The sequence below is a fragment of the Halichoeres trimaculatus genome, unplaced genomic scaffold (assembly GCF_033239565.1).
Source record: "Halichoeres trimaculatus isolate MK-OKI-2021-1 unplaced genomic scaffold, fHalTri1.1 fHalTri1_scaffold_8, whole genome shotgun sequence".
In the NCBI taxonomy this organism is placed as follows: Eukaryota; Metazoa; Chordata; class Actinopteri; order Labriformes; family Labridae; genus Halichoeres; species Halichoeres trimaculatus.
This window is the reverse complement of record NW_027437186.1, coordinates 28,057,943-28,080,592: the sequence shown is the minus strand read 5'-3', so window position 1 is coordinate 28,080,592 and position 22,650 is coordinate 28,057,943. Positions and strand designations below refer to the sequence as shown.

At 41.1% G+C, this 22,650-nt stretch overlaps 3 protein-coding genes across 6 annotated transcripts in view; 1 reads left to right on the top strand and 2 right to left on the bottom strand.

Moving 5' to 3' along the window:
- Window positions 1–14,301, bottom strand: part of slx4ip (SLX4 interacting protein) — a 47,800-nt gene extending 33,499 nt beyond the window's left edge. The window contains exons 1-4 of one of the 3 annotated variants that reach the window (XM_074676570.1): window positions 14,170–14,301; window positions 12,892–12,943; window positions 4,769–4,858; window positions 4,352–4,478 (exon numbers count right to left, since the gene is read on the bottom strand). In XM_074676570.1, the coding sequence (XP_074532671.1) occupies window positions 4,352–4,478; window positions 4,769–4,858; window positions 12,892–12,918 (244 nt within the window). In that variant the 5' untranslated portion in view covers window positions 12,919–12,943; window positions 14,170–14,301. Of the gene's footprint in view, window positions 1–4,351; window positions 4,479–4,768; window positions 4,859–12,891; window positions 12,944–13,177; window positions 13,401–13,541; window positions 13,754–14,169 lie in introns of those variants that run through there. The other 2 variants (XM_074676569.1, XM_074676571.1) reach the window with 2 other exon arrangements.
- mkks (MKKS centrosomal shuttling protein) lies at window positions 14,215–16,750 on the top strand. Its single transcript, XM_074676568.1, has 4 exons — window positions 14,215–15,202; window positions 15,801–15,982; window positions 16,145–16,255; window positions 16,331–16,750. The coding sequence occupies exons 1-4, from the start codon at window positions 14,215–14,217 to the stop codon at window positions 16,748–16,750; spliced, it is 1,701 nt and encodes a 566-aa protein (XP_074532669.1).
- A 235-nt stretch (window positions 16,751–16,985) lies between these two features.
- On the bottom strand, window positions 16,986–19,690 carry srd5a2b (steroid-5-alpha-reductase, alpha polypeptide 2b). Of its 2 annotated transcripts, none has more exons than XM_074676316.1 (5): window positions 19,416–19,690; window positions 19,131–19,294; window positions 17,435–17,536; window positions 17,156–17,354; window positions 16,986–17,115 (listed from the first exon to the last, which is right to left on the bottom strand). In XM_074676316.1, the coding sequence occupies exons 1-5, from the start codon at window positions 19,688–19,690 to the stop codon at window positions 17,049–17,051; spliced, it is 807 nt and encodes a 268-aa protein (XP_074532417.1). In that variant the 3' UTR covers window positions 16,986–17,048. The 2 variants fall into 2 exon arrangements, with proteins under 2 accessions (XP_074532417.1, XP_074532418.1); XM_074676317.1 differs by having other exon boundaries at window positions 17,204–17,354.
- Between the last annotated feature and the right edge of the window lie 2,960 nt (window positions 19,691–22,650).

Genomic DNA, 22,650 nt, shown 5'->3' with positions numbered 1-22,650 from the left:
TTAAATCTTTTCTTTGGCAAAATAATTTGACATGAGTTAAGGGATATGAAGAGAGTCTGTGACCATGATCTTGAAGAAATTTCTATGAAAAATCAGTTGCTCTTGACTGGTTAAACTGACAACAACAAATTCACAATTGAGTTGTCACTAATTCCCCTACCACAAATAGGGCTGGGTACTGAAAATTGGTTCTGTTATTGCACCAACTAAAACGCTTCGGTGGTAGTGATTATCAAAAAAATGCCTCATCTTTCGGTGCCAAGTTTTGGTACCCAAAGGGTTAATCACATGATCAAGAGCTGATAATGCTCTTGATGTTTGGCAGTAAGGTTGCATGTGGTAGCGGCATGCAGGTTGTCTGTTCTGTTAATGTATTTAGCGACTTTTCAGACCCCTGTAGCGGCTTTTTTGTAAAAAAAAAAAAAAAAAAGGCCCACTGACAAATCCAGGGACTTTTCTTAAGTTTGAAGACTGACGTGAATACGTGATTGATCTCCAGTCACGCAGCAGCCCCTCTCAGAGCGCAGTCACACAGGTCATCCATCCCATGCCCAAGCACACTACAACCCATAAGTTCAGCCCATTGGTCGGCGTGACCTCAGGTGTTCTGTGCTCAGGAACCGCTCGCTTCTCTGCTTTGGTAAGACTTCCAGCGTGGTATACTTCATGCATGAACAAAAGCAAGAAGACCGTTGGTATGATCCATGACGCATGCTGCAGCCTGAGAGGACATCTGCAAGTGAATAGTGCTTACACAAAGGGTCATCATTCAGTTAGTAAAAATGAAGCCTATGCGGAAGAGCTAAAAGTTGCTCTTCACTGAGAATCCGCTTGAGGCCGGCTACAGAAACACTGGAAGTCATGCACACCCAGCCATAAAAACTGACTTTTATGGCATTGAAAAACATATTTACAGCCTGGTTAAAAAAACGGCTTGGGTCTTAAACACGGATTTCACCATCGGCACACACTGTACAGGGAGTGAGTTTTTTAAAACTCGGCGGTTCAGAAGTTATTGGGATCATTAGATTGTCCAATCAGCGACACAGCTCAGGTCACGTAACTGTTGGGTGCCCTGTAGCTGTTCGAAAGGAAACTCACAGCCAGCGACATCAAATACGGCTGCGTCCATGGATTGGCTACATGTCACGGTTTCAGGAACAGACAGGTGACATCGCTACGTCCATGTTTTATACAGTTAATGGCTTACACATATTTCTTGTGGTAATTTTTTGGATCAGATAAAAAAGGGGGATTATTTTGACATTAAAAAAATCAGAAGAAAGTTGATTTATAGTTATAATCACATTCAGTACATCAGTATATAGTGACTCAGTATATAGTGATCTCACATGTTTGCAACTGTTCTTTAGCACAGGGCAGATATTTGTTTTATATTACTTATAAGAAAACTGCTCAGAGTAGAAAAAATACTACAGCTGAAAAATAAGACTGAATATTTGTACCATACTGTGTAAAGTAATTTTCTTTTTGTTAAAACTGGCATTATAAATTTGGTATCTAAAAAAGTATCGCTCAGGAACCGGTATTGAATTGAAGGTATAGGTATCAAAATTTTTGATTGATACCCAGCCCTAACCACTAACCAACGAGTTATAGGGTATTACCATATGTTTGTATGTAGCACAGTATTAACAATTTGACTGTCCTAATTTACCTGCAGGCGCTAAGACCATTTGATCAGCTATAGTGAAGAAACTATTATCTTAATGTTCCCCGAGTGTTTTTTCCCCTCAAACACATCAACCAGCCTGAAATTTAACATTTCCATTTGAATGAGTGGGAAACAAGTTGTTCTTTGTTCCCATTAAAGCTTAATTTGAATATTGAACTCTTCCCTCTTTGTTTATAAAGTATTGGTAAACGTGTCAAGGCAACAGTTTATAGTGTTAAGTACAAGAACAGATAAATACAGGTGTGCCAGCAGCACATTACACAGAGGGAAAACAAACATTAGCCATTTAAATGGACTTAAATTTAGAGCCAAGTCAAACAGTGCAGCACAATATAAAATCCTATCAGCTCCTGCCTTTAGGTCACACCCTGGGTGTAGAGAGCCACCAAGTCCTGACCTGTTCTGTTCTGCTCTCTTTCCTCCCACACTCTCCTCCAAAGGTAGCCATGAAATACATATCAGATATATTTCAAACACTCAGTGCCCACTCCTCCAGAGCCCTCACATCCAAGAGGATAAATAATGATTGTATGTTCACAGCCAAAGTAAATCACTTTTCTTACTCAAAGGGTGATGATAGACACGCCTCAGACAAAAAGGGGAAGGCTGAGGCGACTGCATTCCAGAGCAGTGAGCAAAGGTGAAAGCAAAACAGAGTAAACATAACATGAGTTCATTACTAATAACAATTTAAAATGAGGCTCAGAGTAAACACACAGACGTGATGCTGCAGCACACACTGGATCATAAAGACAAACATTAGGCTGTGGTGAATACTCTGATATTTGGCTCAAATTCTGTGAAATGAGGGCTGTAAATGTAGATTTGTTTCAACCAGCCAGAAATACTGTACATACATCAATGCTCCAACTACATACCATAATTTATTAACCCCTCCCTCCTATTACTTTTCCAAAAATGGTAGCAAACCCTACAAATACGCCAGTCAATGGCTGCGGCTGTCCTTTAACACCATTTTTTTTCAACCCTGAATTTATCCAGAGCTTTTCTGCCTGCCACAGGTTGGTGACGGTAAAGATGTTTATATCATGATCAGTGTCTTTGAGCATCCCGCAACAATGCTGCAAAACAGCTCCACCATTGTAATGCTTCCTGGTGTTCCACTTCTGGACTATTCTGGTGTTATTTACAGAAATCGTTTGAAATCAGACCAGGTTCATGTAAAAGACTTTGCTAATTTTTCCTTTCTTTTAACTGAATTAAAGCGATAAAAAGGTGCAGAAAAGAAAAAAATTGGCACATTACAATATTTGTGTTACAGGATAAGAAATATTTGGGATAGATTTATTTTCTTTTTTTCTTTTCTTCCTACCTTCCCCATTCAATCCTTCCTTGCTTCTTTATTGCTTCCCTGTCCTTCCTTCTTTGATCACATTCTTTCTTTCTCCCTTCACTTCCTTTCCTTCCCTTCTTTTACTTCCTTCTTTTTCCTTTCCCTTTCTTCCTTACCCTACCCTTTTCCTTTCCTTCCTTCTTTATTCCTCCACCCTTCTTTTTTCCTTGCTTTCTTCCTTTCTTCCCCTCTTCCTTCCTTTCTTCCCTTTCTTCCCTCTCTTCCTTTCTTTTTTCTTTCTTCCCTTCTTCCTTGTTCCTTTTTTCTTACTTCTTTTTCTTCCTTGCTTCTTATTCACTTCCTTTCTCACCATCCAACCATCCTTCCCTTCGTCCTTCCTTTTTTCTTAATTACTTCTTTCCCACCAACCATTCTTTCTTTCTTTCTTCCTCCCTCCCTCTCTCCTTCCCTTCCTTCCCTCCTTCCTTCCTTCCTTCCTTCCTTCCTTCCTTCCTTCCTTCCTTCCTTCCTTCCTGCCTTCCTTCCTTCCTTCAGCTCGGTTTTCAGGACAAAATAGTCTAAATATGAAAAACAATCCTGAAAAAATCCAGATCCTGATTCTGCCATAAAAACATCCTGACATATTTTGCTCATATTGCTCCCTAATGGAGAACATTTTCCTTGAAGAAGCAGAGTTTTCTGATGTTGAAGCAGCACGTTACACTGCAGAAACTGACCCCTTATCATCTGGTATCAAGAGATACCTGAGGGACAGGTAAGCTTTGGTTTCATCAGGTTGTAATGATAGACCACATGCTGCCCTGAATTTTTTTTCCAGGAGTGGTATGTGAAAAAGACAAGAATCAGGCTAAGGTTTATCGCCACAATCAAGGAATCAGTCCTGATGTTGTTGGTGCATTAATATGTCAGCTGTAAGAGCTGATTTCCTGGAAATTACAACCAGTGCCAATGTCAGTGGGTGGCTGAAGCTCAACAGTAGAGTCGGTTGTCTCTCAATCTGAAGAATGAAGATTTGAGCTCTGAGTCCACATGCCTGAGTATCTTTGGGCAAGACACTGAGCCCAAAATTGCTCCAGTGGCAAACCCAGCAGTGTGCGTATGTAGATAGGGGAAAGTGACATGAAAAAAGCCATGCAAGTACAGGACATTTAAAGTTCAGTAAACAGTTTGTTTATTTAAGCTAGCAAAAAAATGGGGATCAAAGTTTGCCTATTACACATTTTAGGGTTGTTTCTTCCCTGAATCTTAAGTTTGATGATTAAAAGCTGCATAAAAACTGGAAATAAGGCAGTGTTGGTGAAGTATTTGGTGACACCATTCCTGATAAGATGCTGTGTTACCTTTGACAAACAAAGCTGCAGCAGGTGCCAGCTCCTTCTTCTGTTTGGCCTGCTTCCTATTGTGCAGAGAGTCTGTGTACTGCTTAACTCTCTGGTCCACTGCGTCTCGCACCAGCGCTGTAACCTCCTGCAAACAGTGTGCGGATATTTCAGAGCAGGAAAAAGTCTCTGAAGTGCAAAGAGAACAAAAGCAAACAGAACAGTAGAAGCTTCAGAGGAGAGTGGCGGTAAGACAACTCCTCGAGTGTCAGGGTGGAGAGATGAGAACAGTTTCACAACAATGAAAACCTCTGTGATGAATAGACACAAGGCTCAAAGTCATTTCAGATTCCACACTGCTGCTGTCTTCAGAAAAGGCCCCCTGCAGAACAGAAGCCGTATATTCAGTCACACACGCCCTTCTCCCTGTGTCCGTACCTCGATGTGGTCCGTAGTAAACCAGCTGGCGTCCTCTTGGCCGCCCAGGGGCAGAACGTGGAGATCCACCAGCACAGCAAAGTTCCCACACTGTAACACAAAGAGCAAAGACAGCCACAGGTTGCTGAGGGGCATTGAGCTCAGAGACAACAAAGAAAATCAGAGCGTGGGTGATTGACAGCGAGACAAACCACAACGACCCCCTGAGTCCTCAAACATCACCCCAGGCCTCTCACAGGAGTCCCTCCCTCCCGTTTTGCTGTCTGGCCATCTTTTTACCAATCTCTTAACAAAAAAAGTCTCTCCTCATGTTTCCCCTTTCTCAGAGTATTTTCTTTATCGTTAAGCTTTGCAGCATAGTCCCTGCCTGAGGTCTGCAGGGAAGACTTTAAAGAGGTGGCACATACAGTACATGAGGATTACGCTGCTTTGTATGAGAGCAGTGATAAAACTGCATGTATCGTATGCAACGTTGGAGTACATTAGAAAGCTGAGTAGAGGGCTGCAGAGTGGATTCCTGAAGCACCACGTCATCGTGTCAATGACAATAAGCTACAAGGGACGGGGAGGCCAGAAATGCCGCGGCTGGTTAACTCGCCGTTACATCTTTCTCAGGCTGGCCTGATTATGGTTTACACATGAGTGCAAAAGCTGCCCGCTGCAGAGAGCAAATGGATGTGGGTCTCGTGTGAACTTCGTCTCTCCCTGGACAAGGAAGTAATGGATGGAGTGAGACCACCCACAACATGAGACGGAGGAGAAACAAGCACTGCCCCAAAGCCCAGTGTGATAATGCTGCAGAAAGCAGTGAAGTGAATAAAGGCAGCAGAGTTATATAAAGACAAAAGCAGACACAGATTTTCACATTTCTCATGCAGAGGAGTGTGTACAAACAGAAGACATAATCACTTTAGTAACAGAGGATACTTTTGCTCTCTAAAAGCTTTGTTTGGAGCCAGTTTCATCCCCTGGGCTGAAGCATTAAACTCCACAACCCAGGCTTTAGAGATGTTTCTACCACCTTGCTCTCAGGATGACGAAAAAGAACAAATTAAAAGGGTGTGTAGGGGAAGACCCGAGTTTCAGACACAAGTCTCTACACTTCCCACCTCCGAGCTCCCTGGTTGTCTCCTTCTCTTGTTTGAAAAGGGGTCAGGTTAGCTCTTTCGTCATAGCAGGAGATTGAGAAAGTTTTATTAACTGTTACAAAGCTGGAGTCGGGCTGGGAACCTTTCGTCATGTGGCATTAAAAAGCTAAATTCTGCCTCTGAGCAAATCAGGCTGACAATTATTCTTTCTTTTTTCCCATGAGAGCAGTCTCCTTCCTCATTGTCTGTCCTGCAAAGAAGAATTGAAAAGAAGCTGCTGCCTCACTTTTTCTTGCAGGTTAAGAAGAGGAGAGGGCGCCCCCATATGACCGAGCAGGGTATCAATCAAGGCATGCTGTGAAATTAATGTTTTTAAGTCTGTAATGAAGGTGATGCTTCCGTCTGAAATAAGACATCACGTCTTTTATTTCTCTTTGCAAACTTCTGCATGAATAAAAACAAAAACATGGCCACACAAAGAAAAGACTGGAGCAGAACAGAGACCCCCCCGTTTGGACCCAGCCCCCTCATGTATGAAATGTGTGCATGCTGCCTGTCACCATCAACCCGTCCCTATAGATCAGTGTGCTCGCCATCCTTTGCCCTTTGTCTCACAGTGGTACACGGATGACTGGTGGCCTCAGCTGACTGCTTCCAACAATTACCCATGTGTGGGAAAAGCCTAGCAACAGAAGGTCAGAGCCTGTCAGTCAAAGCACAGGGATGAGACGCACAGTGGTGTCCAGGGGATGGACTTGACACACGATGGATAGGTGATGGCATCCTGACTTTTGTGTCTGACAAAAGTATGGTGACACGGGTGAGTAATGAATTCACGTGTTCTTTTGGGTTTCACATTTACTTCAGCCGCTTTGAGGAGCAAATAAAAACAGAACAAATAATATACTTAGATGTATTTTTGTTCAGAAACAAGTCCATGAGCCACTCGACTTGGACTGCTACCTTCAACTTTAACGGAATACATTATCTTCCAAATTAAAAGTAAGTAAACAAGTGGTTTTTAAGACAAAACCGATAAAATGTTAAGCTAAGACTATTTTTGAAGAATGAATGCTCCTCTGGGGGTCACAGTTCCAAAAGTCAGGAAGTTGATGCACAAAAAGCACAGGCGGCAACAATCTGCAGTTACCGGAGTGTCCACCAGAGGGTGACTCCAAAAGTCAAGGGATCACCATTACGGTCCAAACTAAGATCCTTGTCAGCTTATTTCTTGATTAATAACAACAACAAAGTTGTAATTTTTTCATAACTTGTCAATATTGGTCATAATGCTGCAAAGAGTTTTGCTGTAATGACTTTATACTCCATAACTCTAAAGCCAGATTTCTGTGTTGACTCCACGCTATAGTGGCCGACGCTGTCGTGTGCTCTACTTCCGTGTCAAGTGTGCATGTTGATCTGCAGTACTCCTCCAAAACACATGAGGGCAGTGTCATTTGTACGATTTTCAGGTTGGCTGTTTTCAGGCACTTTTTCTGCTTGATTTTTCACACCAGGCATCACGTGACCCCTACAATTCTCTCAGAAACTACGGTAACTTGGGATGGTCTTAGGGGAACAAGGCTTGTCGTTTCTAGCTCCATCACCTGGTCTGGTAAGAATTCAAGAAGAATTTCAGTGGAAAGATGAAACGTCTCCTGGAACCCTACCATGTCTAGTTGTCGTATTGGATTTAAAGTAGAATCACCAAGACCTCGATGACTGAGAACTGTCAAAAACATTTTTTCAGTGTTGTTAAACCCATCATGTTATTTTGAAGCTGAAACATGTTGATGTCTATCTCACAAAAACCATAAAATGTATTATTCCTGAGACAGCGTAAGAGGTTAATTGTCAGTTAATACGGTCAATGTGCAGTGATTCCAGAAATGTTGTAAATACAAAAGTCCTTATTCTGCATTGGAAAAGCAATTAGAAGACCCGCATTTAAGGCTATCATGTCAGTCGACACTGAGGTATAAACCAGGCTTTAGCCTCAGTAATAAAGCATAAACAATGACTTTGTTCAATCATCTATTTGCAGCTGAAATCAATCAAAATAAAATCATACCTAATAGAATTAAAATGAACTAAAGTGTTGTGCTACTTATTGGGCATAGCCAGGGGTGTGGCTAATTTGACTGACAGGCTAAGTGGGGACCTTTAAGGCTTCATTACCCCTCATATGTCTGTGGTACGGCCTGGTCATAATGTCCAAAGACTCAGACAAGTTTTTAAATTGTCCTCTTAGTACAGGCATAGAAAGCCTGAGAAGATAACTTTTAATAGCTAAATTCTAGTAGCTTACATGACTATAGCCTCATCTTAGAAAAAAAAATGCTGTAATGCAGCATGACCACCACATGGTGGCAGTAGCAAGGACCTACAGAGGCATCTTTAGTTGTCAGAGAGGAACTCCTCCTAAAAAATTAGTTAAGTTAAAAATTATTTTAAGTTCAAACCTTGCCACCAATACTAGCAAATTTGTTAGTCAACAGCAACTTCACGGCAGAAGTAGAGACTGTATAAATGTGGACTAGTACAGTGATTGTGAAGTGGATTTCTGCTTTAACTGCCAATCCATTGTCTGTGGTGCCAGCTGTCATGTCAAAATGTCAAAAAAAAAAAAAAAATCTAGGTGAGAGATTTATTGCACTGTACTGTTTACAACTAAAAGAAATAACTCCAGGTGATGTCAAGCCAAGAAGTTATACAACTCAAGAAGTCATAAAAGTTGGAGCAAAACTTCAAGCAAAACTTCAAGCAAACTTACAGCGATATTTTTCTTGCAGAATTTGACCTCAGATACCAAAATTTTCTGATTTCTTAAGATGTTGGTTTTCTCGGATGGAAACTAACTTTTCTGGGTTTTCTGACACCGTATAAAAGCAGGAAAGAAACTCAGCTCAATGTATGACTATCCAGTTTTTCCAGGTGTAATTATCTGCAGTAAATCCTGCACAGCATATGTCATGTTTTGTCAAACATAAGTCACTTACGTCATGATTCATATTCATGCTTATGGTGAGTTTGAAGGTTGCAGAGGTGTGGTATTTCATGTTTTTTACAGGAGGGGGTGTCTCATATATTCTGTCCTGATGTAAATCCTGACAGGGAACAGAAAATCCACCTTATAGAGGACGTGGCTTTAAATTACACCAGCTAATGTGAGCCCTAAAGAGCAGCACAAGGTTAATTTGATCAATACTGTGGAACAAAGAGGGCAGTATAGAGAGCGCGGCTCTTATAGCAGCACACAGCAGGGTGAATCCCCCTCTCCGAGCTCCTGATTGAGTCAGTGCTTTGGGCTGAAAGCCAGACATCTAGCAAGACGTAGACTAACTTCCTTTTATCACATTAGAGCAGCAGACAAGACTCAACTGGGAACTGGACATTAATGATAAACATTGGTCTGTGCCTCACACAAAAACAGCATGTGATTCTCGAGTTTCTCAGAAAAGGGAATTTTGTCAGGAATGTAAACTAATGCAATCACACTAATAAGAAAACAATTAATTTGTCCCAGAAGCCTCTGCTTCAGTGGAGATGCAAATTCCCCCGCTCAAGTGTCATCCTTTGAGTGTGTGTGTTTAGGTGAAGCTATCAGAGGCTGTACAAAGAGATGTGTGTGTGTTGAGTGCTGTAGATAAGACAGAAAAGGAGCCGAATCTAATTTTACACAAAGGCAACGACAACAATCACATCATGTGGTCTAAATTTGTCAAGTCCCAGGACAAAAGGTGACCTGTGGATCTCTGAGCTGAACTCTGTTGTGAACTTTGACCTCCACGGATCCCCCTCTAAGCCCAGTTATGGCTCCTCTTTAGTGAGATCTCTCAATACTTCATACAGACCACAAGAACAGGATCTTCCTTCAGCAAAGTCATCGGAAAGTACCTAAGAAATTCAGTTTACCCGTTGAAAGAAGAAGAAAAAAAGCATGTCTAACTTTTCCTGCAGCAGCCTGAAGGATTTCATTACCTGGCATACACATTCATCAAATTCATGAGCGTTTCTAGTTTTTGTAGTTTGCTTAGACTCAAACTGTCGCTGTTGTTGGAAAGAAAGGTTTGAAAAAGGGCCAAGTTCCAGAGGAAGTTACTCTTTTCATCCATACTAAAGCGGGCCAGTCCTGCTTTGTTGGCTGTCTTGCTCAGGCATTTAAGAGTTATGAACAGAGGCTGAGGGCTGAATGAGAGGCGGCAAGGAGCGCTACTTAATACCAAATCCTTTATTGTGCCATCTTTTGTGTGCTGACACACAGGGAATGAATAGGGCAGAGTTTTCCTGCAGGCTAAGCTCAACTCTTCTGGCCTAATTCTCCCCACAGCCAATCTGATAAACATGACCTGCAGGAAGAAAAAGGGTTAACAAAGACCAAAACCTCTGAGATGTTTGAGACTGAAGCTGCACACAGTCTGCTGCACAACATGAGAAAATTCCTTCATATTTCTGTCTGTAAATAAACAAACCCTGAGTTGAGCCCTCTGACGGCTCCTTTCCCTTTCTGCTCTCTGGAGCTCTGGTCTTTATCACTCCCAGTTCCCAAAACACTCTCTACCTTCCCTTATCTCTCTCCCAGACCCAGCTCTCCATCCTCCTGTCTGTGCTGCTCCAAGTTGGGCACGGAGCCCAAAACACTGCGAGCAGTTTCACCCGTCTCCCCACCTTCTCTGCCCTTTGCCATCGCTATCGCACCGTATAAGAACCAGACCTTCTCGGACTGCACTTAGCTCAGAGGCTAACACTAACCAGCCGCAGATGTTTACATTGGAAGGGAAGGGGCAGCAGATGCGGTCTCACTCAATAAAACTTGCATCTCTCCCACTCTCCCTTTGTCCCTCTCTTTTTCTCTCTTCCTCCAAGTCTGCAGAGAGCCCAGGGGAGCTCTTTAGATCTGTGGGTGTGACAACCTTGCTCTCAGGCTTTATTTGCCTCATTCCCAGCTCCCTCTCTCTCTGCTGTGAGTCACCTGGGTTTCCCCTTTGAAAAAAAAACACACAACTCTGTTTTCCAATTTTTGAAACTGCCAGAACCTGAGTGCCGAGGCTTGAGACCTGATTATTACTGAAGCAAATGTTATTTACAGAAAGTGCGCGGAAGTGTTTTGTTTGCAAAGCTCCCGTCATTCAGGTGAATGTTAGCACACCTGAGTCCTCTTTATTTGATGATAAAAAAAAAACAGAGAGACACAACCCAAGAGTGGAATTCCAGCAGCAAGAACAGACAGGAATATCTCCAGGTAACACTCAGCAAACAAAACCCGGGCAGACACATCCTTGAGAAATTGATAGATAAAGTGCAACAGCGGGCTGATGGGTGTTTGGTCTCATTAGGAAATGTAGATTCAGTGCAGAGATGTAGGGCAGAGCTGAGATGAAAGTGGGCTGTCACCTTCTCCTGGGAAGATTCCCAACACAAGAATTTATTTTTTTTATCAAAATCCAAAATGTGTGGTCTGATATGAGCTCATCTGTACAGTGACAGCAACACTAACCAGCGCAAACCCCTCTGACATTAAACTGCTCTGTGAAACCTCAATATTATTTATTTATTTCTACAATAACACTTTATTCTCTGACTTCTACTTACAACAGTCAGTGCTGCACTTGGCTAATAGAAGGCAGATTGCAGAGCTCTGCGGCAGTAATGTCCTGGCAGACAGCAAGCACTTCAGTGGATCAGAGTTTGAGCCTGCAGGCCCTTTTCGGGAGGTCTGAGAAGTGGCAGGTCACTATATAGTCTAAGCCTCTTTAAGAAGGAGCATACCAGCACCTCCTGCAGCTCCAAGCAGGGAGGGAGTTGCTTTGAAAACATCTTAGGAGGAGTCATAAAACACACAGCTGAGCTGCCCTCTAAACATGGCATGGTGAATCCAAGAACATAACTCATAATTGCTTCACTAATCCTGGCCAAGCTGGCCTCTGTCTGCAACATGCCTGTGTGGAAACAATGTCTCTATGCTGCTTTTTTCACTTAATATTCTAAGAGTTTAATTTATTCATTAAAAACAAAGTGGCGGTTGTGTTTGTTGTGTGAAAGTGAAGCCCAGGGTAGCGCCTTGAACACTATTGTTTGCACTGATCCCGTTTAAAATACTTGTTTGTGGTTAGTTGGTTAAGCTCGGTAGAGGCTGAGTGCTTTTTCTCAGGCAGAGTAACACAACAGTATCATTATGTGCCCAGTGGGAAGGAACCTTTCGTGAACCTCCAGGGTTTTACTCTCCCACAAGCAGCTGAGGGGGGCGGCGGGGTGGTCTGTATGCAGGCATGCATATGAAACAAATAAAGAGGGCGAAGGCAATATCTGGTCAACTAGGCACACATGGCATTACGGAGGATGTGAGAGATCAGTGTGAATGTCTGCAGCCCTCGTCCAAAACTCTCAATAAATGAAACATCAACAAAAGAGAGACCGGTGGCTTTCCCTGCACTTAACAAAAACATCTGAAGTGCATTATTCCTGACAGAGCATCACACTGAGGAGCACCAGCACGGCTCGAACAGGAGGAGTTTCCTCTGCTCTGAGAGGCTGGGTCCATTAAGAAAAGGCTCTCAGGGAGGCAGTCAGGGGAGATTTGCAGAAGGTGAACAGAGCCTCTGAATAAAGTCCTCCAAAGGATGAATAACAACATCAGTATGTGGGAGAACAAGATCTAATACATAAACCAATACTGCCCTCTAGTGGCCAATAAGTATTCTGCTGTCACATGGAAAAGGAATGCAGAAGTGACATCTAAGTATAAACAATTTGAATGTTAGAAAAGGCGGCAAACTCTTCTGATTTGCATATTTCCATTTAGTGCTCTTTGGTGGTCTTATACAGATTAAGACAATCAGCAGTAACACACAAGTGGTTGACAATCATAGGAGACTCGTAAAATCTGATGAACTTTATATAAACAACTTCCTCTTGCTTTAGCATGTTGTGCTTGCTCAAAGACAATACTTTTCCTCAGAGATGGACCACATTTGGCTGACAAAAATTATTCACATTTCAACAATTAAGTACTGCTTGTTGTCTTTTTCTCCTTACCTTAATGACAAATTTAAGAGGGGCCATCACAGCAATGCTCCTTTGAACTGTCCTGCAACAAGTATGAGAATTGGATTACAGAAAAACACTGATTATGAATAACCCAAAACAACTGCAGCAATTTGGCTCTAAATTAAGAGAATCAAATTAAATCATAAGCTTAGAATTGCTTGTACAATTGTTTGGCATATTGCAGTAGAACTATATTACCACTGTAAAAAATAGAATTGACCAAATAAAAGGTATTTTACTCATATGATAACCCTACACAACCCACGTGTAGTACCTTAGTGGCCTGTAGGCAGGTCCCCACCCATATTTTGAGGATTACTAGTCCGTTGGTAACCTGGTCAAATACCTATGGTGAAATAGCTTGTACGATGTACTACTGCCATTAAAATTGCTATTATTAACTAAAACTCTGACTATAACTAATAACACGTCTTTAATTAAAGCACCAGGTAGTTTTTAAGTAAGTTACAGCTTAATGAGCTGTAACGATTAATGAATGAGAAAAAAGTTATGATCGGAATTGACGTTCACGAGTATTGTCATTCACGTATTAATAAAAATAGGTTCTATGCACGTTATAGCCGTTTGTTTAATTAAACATAAAGTAAATGTGTAAGTGTTAAAAACAGATTACATACCGCCAACAGGTTTGAATGTTTATCAAGCGACGTGGCCTCAAGACATGACGTCACATCAGTTTGTAGTCCAACAACTGAAAAGACTCGAAGCTTTCGGGGAGTTATTTTTATGCAAAATAAGTTTTAAAAACAAGTAAATGATCAAAAAAATCAGAATCTCAATTCTGAACAAATGAATCGATTTATATTGTTCAAAGTTCTTTATTTTTCTCTTATAAAAACTATTTCTAAAAACGGTTGGTTTAGTGCGACGTTCAGTCGGAGGACCCCAATGTGCTGTGAGCAGTGACGTTGATAGAAACAACCTACCGATGAGAATGCCTGTATAAATTGTGTGATTTATCACAACAAAATTACCTTATACAGTGATATACTATTTTTAAATTCAAATACACACCGATAAGTGTATAATAGTAGTAATCAAAAATACTTCACTAATTATCATATCTAAATTTAGTTTAATTTCTCTCAGGCAATGTCTCGGTATCATCATCCGAATCATAATAGTTAAAGGCGCTTAAGGATGCAACGATGTAGCGTCGGTTGATTATTTCCCTTTTTGTCATTTATTACACTTCTTTATCTTAACTCAAACATTAAATAAACCACCAGAATATATATCACTTACCATTTCTGTGACGTCTGTTTGTTGTAATGTGGAATTGTTACTGCAATGATGTCTCGATTCGTGAAGAAGTCCCCATCTCTCTGCACGGATCTACCCCTGGACAACTCAGATCTTTGCAGCAAGCTTCGGCTGCTGAACGACCTCCTGAAGTCTTCTTTTGGTGCCTCAGGTAGACTGAAACACGTTCACAACAACATCGGAGGACACGTTGTGACCTCTTCCACCTCCTCTGTTCTCCTTACAGCCATCTCCTCCTCACAGCCTCTCATTAATCTGATTAAAAGCTCCATCCTCAACCACGTCTCTCGATTCAGTGACTGTGGTTTGTTTGCAGCCATCCTCTGTATATCACTCATCGAGGAAGCAAAGCTGTCTGGTCTCAGGGGGAAAGTGTCCATCAAAGTCAACAAGCATCTGCTCCGTTTGTGCACCGCTTACCTCCAAGAAGAAGACTGTGGCTGCAGAGTGAAGCTGGACTTCTGCAGCAGCCAAAGTCTGCTCACATTAGCTCGCAGTGTTATTTCCAGCAAACCTGCATGTGTGCTCACTAAAGCAGAGACATTTCACATCAGCAAGCTGGCTGTGCATGCATTCTTACTGTCTGTTCCCTCTAACAGCCCAGGAACTGTACGACTTGGAAGAATTGTGACTATTGGTGTTGAAGGACATCCTGTGATGAACTCTGCAGTGTTTGCAGGATTACTGCTGGAAGTGCATGATATTTTCTGCCTCAAGATGGTGAAGAAAATGCACACAAATCCACTTCGCATGGTGCTATTCAGTGCATCTCTTGCAGGAGACCTCTCTGAGCTGGGTGATGGGGTGATTGAGGTGCACACAGGTGTAGACACAGACTCACAGATCCTGGATCAGCTCTTGGAGCTGAGCAAACGTGCAGTTGAAGATGGAGTGAAGCTCTTCGTGTGCCAGAAAGTCATACATCCAGTCCTGCAGCAGTACCTGAGGAGTCAAGGTGTCATAGTGATTGAGAGAGTGGGGGTGGCTCTCATGGAGCCACTCGCACTGCTGACAGGTTTGTATTCAGGTGTATGAAATCACTAATGGATCAGTCATTTCAACTAGAGTCTAACAATGAAACTTAACATTATTTACACATTTTCTTACTTGAAGATGCAAAGTGCTCCTTAAAAAAACACTCAAAAAGAGGGATCAAATTTTTTAAAAATCTTTTGCATTTCTCTCAAGATCTCAGAGTCAGAAAAGTAACAAATCCTTATTTATGGAATTACAAAGACACTAGTCTAAAATGATGCACAATGTGTCTCACTGACTATGTTTTGTTTTCTTAAAAAGTAGGTTACTGGTAATTTCTTAGATATGTTATGGGTAAAATATTAACCATGCATGTCAAAACACTGAATGCCAATCTTTATACAAGCATTAATTTAAAAATAGCAAATGTAATCTCTAAAGGAGGTTTTAAAGCATGTTTTCCTCAATTGAATAAGTAGTGTTTTAGTAGTGTATGTATATGTGTATATATGTATACACATCTATGCTTAAAAAGATCTTTAGAAGCCTGATCCTAGTTTTTCATTTAGACTTTGAGAAGTCTTTCTCAAAGACTGCACCTGGTGACTCCTTGCATTTCTGCCCACTGTAACGAACAGGAGCTCAACCTGTAGCCACCTTGCACACCTCGATCCCAGTGAAGGCTTACGGCTCAGTAAAGGATCTCAGTGTGAAAGAGTTTGGATCAAAGGCAATGCTGCATTTACAGCCGGCAGCAGAGTCAGGGATGTGCACGATGGTCATCTGCCACAGGAACGAGACGATGCTGAGTGAACTGAAGGTAAGAAAGGGAGAGGATGATGAGGTTTTACTCTTGAGTTTTAGCTTTTTACTATAAATAATGCATCCCAAGTCAGGAAAAAACAGACTCTTAAATGAATAAAAGTGCTTCTTATTGCTTACTTTGTGCCTAAACTGATGTGTTCATGTGTTTCTGGTAAAGTCTGTGTGTAAGCAGACTGAACATGTGCTGAGACTCACCCTGAGAGAGCCTTCTGCTTTACTTGGAGGAGGATGCACAGAGACCCACTTATCTGCCCACATAAGACACAAGGTGAGGTCTAATATTTTGTCGTAGCACTTTTGCATTTTTTACTTTTAATGAATGTCATAATTACTTTCCTCTCAGAGCCTGCATGTGGAAGCAGAGACCCTCTCAGCTCTGGGGTGCACACAGTCAGAGTTTCTTCTGGCTGTGGAGGGATTCTGCCACTCTTTGGAGTCGGTGCCTTCAGCGCTGCAGCACGACGGTGGAGACTCTTCAATGGATTTGACTCATGCTCACCACTGGACGCTGCCTGCAGACGCCTCAACTGATAACAGCTTGGATCTCTGTGGTTGTGGGCTGGTGAAAACTGATCCACACATGAAGTGGACTCATCTAAAAACCAAATATCTAGGATTCTCTCCTGCACTCACTCTCAAAGACCGTTTTGTGCAGCCACGTGTGCTTGATTCCTTCACAGCTAAACTCAACGCCCTGAATGTGGCTGTAGAAACTGCTAATCTGGTGCTGGATGTTCGATATGTTATTCAAGACACAAACTAGAGAAATAAAGTTTAATTTGTGACTCTGGTTGTGAAATATGTAATTTTCAGAAAATAAAGTGCTGTAAAATTAATTTAAGGTTGATTGAAAAGAAATGAGAAATAAAAAGCAGTCTTCACTTTAGAAATCAGGATTTATTCAGATATGTACAAATGAGAGACTATTATATCAACTATATTTCTAAAAAAAATTAGGATAATATACACTCTATCATAAAGCAATCAGTCTTAAAAAATGCAAAAGGTTTTGTTGGTCAAGGTAAAGTCTGAGGTTTAAAGCTCCAGCTCAGGTATTTCTCTCAGAAGATGAAAGGAATCAAAGCTTTTCTTAACTTGGGATAGTCTTTGAAGTTTTCTTTGTAAAATCTGAAACAGAAGAGCAGAACATCACAATGGTCACCAGGACTGGATTATAATGTAGAAAAAGGTTACTGGGCAAGATAATATAATGTACCTGTGGTGGTAGTAAGCTCTCGGTCCAATAAAACTCAAACTGAACAAAGCAAATGCGAGTGCTGGAAGAGACCAGGTGACCACCGCGAAGCCGAACCACTCCACAATCTCTCCAAAGTAGTTAGCCCCTGACACGTACTCAAACAGACCTCCTGCAGAGATTAAACAGAAACACAGAAGAGCGTCAAGACAGAGTGAAGGAGACGTCATCAAAATGTGATTCCTCTCTCACCTTTAGGAATCCTGTAGACGACTTCTCCTTGATCCCTCAGGTTACGAAGAATACAGTCACTGTAAATGTTGATGGCCATTCCAGCATAAAACATCAGCAAACCTGGAGGAAACTATTAAATCTATGATTTGAATCTCATCAAATGAGCCATATAAAAGGAAAAAGATCAACATAGGAGAGAGTGAAAGTGTGGTGATTATCACATCAGCTGTGTTTCTATCAGACTGAAGGCCCAAGAGTTCATAATCATCCCATTGCAATTCTACTTGCTCGTGGTTCAAATCTCCAATGTTTATTTTTGTACATAAAAGTTTCATTAAGCTCTACAACCAAGCAATTTCATATCTCATGTCATCTTATCCTATCCACAATTTCACGGCTGCTAAGCATCACACAGCTGGACCGACATCAAGAGGGCATTATCTTTTTTTTTTCTTTTTTACTTTTACTTACTACAATCCATTGGGAGTTATTCTAAAGGCAATTTATAACATTTTGTCGACTGGAAAGGCATCCAGGGAGCATCTTTCTTTTCTTTTTTCATTTTCTTTTTTAAATTCTATCAATTGAAAGGACCTCCAAAGTACAATTATGACCTTGATCAGCAGGAGAGGCATACAGAGAGCACTCTATTTACTTTTGATGACTGGAAGGGAATCCAGAGGGCACCTTTTTAACTTCAGTCCCCTGGAAAAGCATGCTAAGTCTTTCGACAACTGGAAGGGGATCCAGAGGGTACTTAAGTTATCCACTAGACGTGCATTTAGAGGGCACTCTAATTATTTTGTTATCAGGAGGGGAATCCAGGGTACTTAAAAAAAAAAGAAAAAAAAAAAAGAAAAAAAAGAAAATCAAAAAGTGCATCTAGAGTGCCTTTTTGTTAACCTCAAATCTACTGGGGAGGCATGCAAAGAGTATTGTTTATGGTTTTTGATGACTGGAAGGGCGTCCAGAGGGTATTTTTTTTCTTCAAGTGAGAGGCATGCAAAGAGCACATCTTAACAGTTCATTAAAGGCCCATTGGAAGCTTTCTTTTTTCTCTCTCTTTTTAATTTTGTCAACCAGAAGGACATCTAGAAGACACTGTCTTTACCTGGATTAATTTCAGAGGCATGCAAAGAGTGCTGTATTCAATTTTTAGCAACTGGAAGGCATCCAGACTACTTTTTTTTTATTATTTAAGTCCACAGGAGAGGCAAGCAAATTTCATCCAGGAGACACTATTCTCACTAAAATCTGTTGAGGAAGCATGAAGGGAGTATTTTCCTGAAAGGCATCCAGAGGGTACTTTTCTGCTGTCACTGGAAGGGCATTCAGAGAGTACTTTTCTACAGTCACTGGAAGGACATCCAGATGGCAGCCTTTGGAAATGCATTTAATAATAGGGCATCCAGAGACTTCTTGTTTTTAATATTTTATCTGCCAAAGTGAATTTTAGAGGCCACTGTTTTATTTTTACACTTGGTTAATTGTTGGGGCACCTAGAGGGCATTTTTTTTATCCTCTGGTGAGGCAGCTTCAAGAACAAATTCTCCTTGTGGTTTCTGCTACAGGAGCACCAAAGCAGGCATTCAGTGGTGCTTTATCTTAGTTGCATTTGTCCCATCAAATTACTTACTCAGAACTAAGTGACACACTGCAGCATTTAAAGCTTCAAACTGGATGTGTTTGAAGCACAGAGTTTTGTGACTCTCACCTATTTTAAAGCGATAGTCAGAAGACCAGTCTTCATCGAAGTGGGCGCAGTGTAGCAGGTAGTGACCCTGCAAAGAACCGTTCAGAGTGCAGAAGAATCCTCCAGCTGCCATCACACCCAGAGGGAAAGGTCTTCCTCTGGTCAGCAGGGAGTACACAAAAGTCCTGTATGAAGACAGAAATGTAAGATGTTTGCAGGTGTCTACCACACATGCACACTTGCTGTAGGACTGATTTTAATCATTTACATACCCTTTAAAGGATAAAACCAGGTTTCAGCTCTTACCTTTGAAAGTAGTGCAAACAGAAGGTCCCGAGCAGCAGGTTCCTCCCCATACTGGAGGGCTTCTGTGAGGCAAAAAGTAAGAGAAAAGGGATCAGAAGAGCCGGCAGCTCCTGCAGGAACCAGGCCACTGCTGCTGGGACCATCCTCTCAGCAAGTGGGAGTCCCATGTGTCGCCCGTAGGAGGTCTGAGTCTTCTTGTGATGGACTAGGTGTCCCACCGCAGTCAGAATCATCCCATAACTCAGATATCTGACCAGGTCTTCACAGCAGTCCATCTTTCGGGGCTTCTGAGGGTTGCTGGAATACTTTCCTCTTAGGAAACTGTGTGCTTGGTTAGACTCCTCCTTAAGAACGGATCCCGCCTGCCGAAGCGTGATCTTAAATGAGAATGGTTAAAGCTTCTCCAGGTGAGGTCAGCTATTGTTCCCACCTTGAAATGTACTCTGAGTGCTTATGTAACCCCCATGAAATACTTCATTCACCATGAAGTCAGCAGCTGGAGTTTTTCTGGGCTGAAGCCAACCAAAGTCCTTGGCTGACTATCTCATCTGCCTGTAAATCCTGCCTACAGTAGGACACATCTGCACACAAATTATGTCACCCTGTCTGTATTTGTACAAGTTTACATAAGTGCATGAGTAAAACTGCAGAACTGAGCAAGCTGCTGATCCCACTTCATGTCGTTGTAACTAGAGCAGAGAAAAATTGACTTAAATGCTTCACAAAGTCTCTGTGCAGCCACTGGTTCTGGTTAAATTATGACAACTGAACAACACACTCCAGAAATGATGAACAGATATGAGGAACTTTTGCTGCTGCATTTTATTAGTAGTACTAAAAGAATAAAAGCTGCAAAACACAGTTCAGCAGGGTCAGAGACATTCATTATTTCACCCAAGTTTTCACATTATTGAAAAAATGTTTTTAAAATGAATTTAAGACATAATTTTGTCTTTAAACTTAACCTATCTAATTTTAAATATTCAGGGGTTTTGCCATTCTTGTTTTCCTCTGAGGATGGACCTGACAAAGCTTGACTTTTTACTTTTTACTAACCTATATCAGTGTCACTCCAGCAAACTGACCAATCAGGTGTCAAAAAAACATTTTGTGTCTGTGCGGCAGGTGTCGTAGAATTCTGAGATCAAGGACAAAATTCTGGTCTTGTTCTCACAATTCTCAAGACACTTTGAAAGTTCCAGAAAAAGAAAATAGTCATACCTTATCCTCTTCATCCTCTTTTTTTGGAGATTCATTAAACAACTTTCACAAAAGTAGTTTCCTTCTCCTCTTGAGGACAGAGCTGACAGAGCTTGGCTTTGAATTTTTACTTATCTGCATTATGATGTTGACTCTGCAGTTTTGAGCACCTTTCATTCCAAGAAAGTCCCAAGAAAATCAGTTTTCTTGTTGAAGAAATCTTCAACCCCCCCCCCCCTAAAAATTAATTAGATATTAATTTTAGCCATTAATAAATGGCTTACAGCAGCTGAAGATTTCAGCTTTTTGCATGTGCTGTAAATCGTCACTGCAAGATTGTGTATTTTAGTGGTTATTTAAGCAGAATATAGACGTTAACACACTGTGTGTTTAAGTAGTTTCCATCCTAAAGGGTGCCACCATGTTTTCCTGCACCCGGAGACCTCTAATGAAATCTGGTTGTTCTTTGAAACGTGCTGATCCGATGCTGCTTGTCTGGAACTAGAGTCAGATGAGGACATTTGAGAGGCAGCACATTTTGTTTTCATCATTTGTTTATCCTCAAGTCAATTCAAATTCCACCCATCAATACACAGCTGCAGAGGATATGTTTTCTTCGGAAACGCAATTATCCTGTTTTAAATTTGACGTTTGCTGAGGATTAAAGGATGCTGGGAACGAAGGCAATCAGCTGGAGAGGTTTATGAGCAAGTCTGCAGAAGCAAACTCGGCTTTTAATTTCATTCTGCATACCTGAGGGACTCCAAGTGTCAACAATCTCAAGAAAAACATCACTACTTTTTATTCTGGAGTTTAATGAGGGTGTACTTTAAGATGTGTCAGCTTTTCTTTTCTTTTCTTTTCTTTCCATATTTTCAAAATGTTGATTTCTGATTTTCCAATCTGTATTTTTGTCTCTGCAGGTTTAAACTTTCACACTGGTGAAAGCCAAAGTATTCAATGAGACTCTTAGCAGCCCTGCAATAAATTTCATCTTCAATGAAGCAGAATCTCTTGTTCACTTTATTTTGTCCCCATTCTGTGCATCATTAAAGAGAGACTTAATGACTTAAATGCCCTGAAGTTACAAAGAAACTCCTCCTACATCCTCAGAAATGATCCGAAATAAGACTCACCAGCTGTATTGTGTGACAGGGAGTAATTTTAGAAGAAAGATGGAAGAAAACAACACATCTAAGGGAAAAAAGATGTGAATTACAGATGATACAGTCACAACTTTTGAGAGAGAATTTCAGAGGAGCAGCACATGAGGAACGTCTTTACAAGATTATAATTTAGTGAAGGTTTCACAAGTAATGTTTTGCAACATTTGTCCCACTCGTTCCTAGAGGCACACGAAGAAATATGAATATCATGCATAATTTAGAAGTCAATGGATTTAAAAGCACCTGTCTTTGTTCAGGAGTGATGATGGCCTACGAGGCCAAAAAGTTCCTGTGATGCATAAATATGATCCTCTATTTGTGAAGATTTTACCATCGAAAACATTTCTCAATATAAATTCTGTTATCACAACATCCTACTGCAACATTGTTGCGTCTTACTGAAAAATCTTCACAATGGGAGGCATACATCAATGGGAAACTTCAGAAAGTTTTAGGGGTGGGCTATCCTGAAAGTTTCAGAAGTGCAAATATATATAATAAGCTGCGTTTCCACCAAGCACTGCGGGTGAAAAGAGTCAACACATCCTCAGTAAACTTCAAAAACAAAAGTGGAATAATGAAACCTCACAAAGTGTAAATTTATGTTTATCATTATGTAGCTATGGTTTAATTTATAAACTGTTGTAATACAGACCAGATGAACACCACTTTGGGAGTGTTTTTGGTCATGCAGTGAGGGTCTGGATCCACTTGGCTCCCTCTACTGGAGATGTTTTAAACCTCCACTCTCAATTAATATATGAGACAGCTGCAGTAGTATTTAAAAGTTTTTTAAGGTTCTTCTGTCATAGGTTTGAAACCAGAGCCACACCACTTTAAAAGAGTGAACAGAACGCTGAAATCCAGAG

Bases quoted from the DNA above. Each gene is read 5' to 3' on its own strand.
- mkks (XM_074676568.1), top strand. From the start codon at position 14,215: ATGATGTCTCGATTCGTGAAGAAGTCCCCATCTCTCTGCACGGATCTA. The intron at 15,203-15,800 runs GTTTGTATTCAG...TGTAACGAACAG, and splicing joins GCCACTCGCACTGCTGACAG to GAGCTCAACCTGTAGCCACC. The intron at 15,983-16,144 runs GTAAGAAAGGGA...TTTCTGGTAAAG, and splicing joins CGATGCTGAGTGAACTGAAG to TCTGTGTGTAAGCAGACTGA.
- srd5a2b (XM_074676316.1), bottom strand. From the start codon at position 19,690: ATGGACTGCTGTGAAGACCTGGTCAGATATCTGAGTTATGGGATGATT. The intron at 19,295-19,415 runs GTAAGAGCTGAA...GTCTTCATACAG, and splicing joins TGTTTGCACTACTTTCAAAG to GACTTTTGTGTACTCCCTGC. The intron at 17,355-17,434 runs GTGAGAGAGGAA...TAATCTCTGCAG, and splicing joins CGTCTACAGGATTCCTAAAG to GAGGTCTGTTTGAGTACGTG.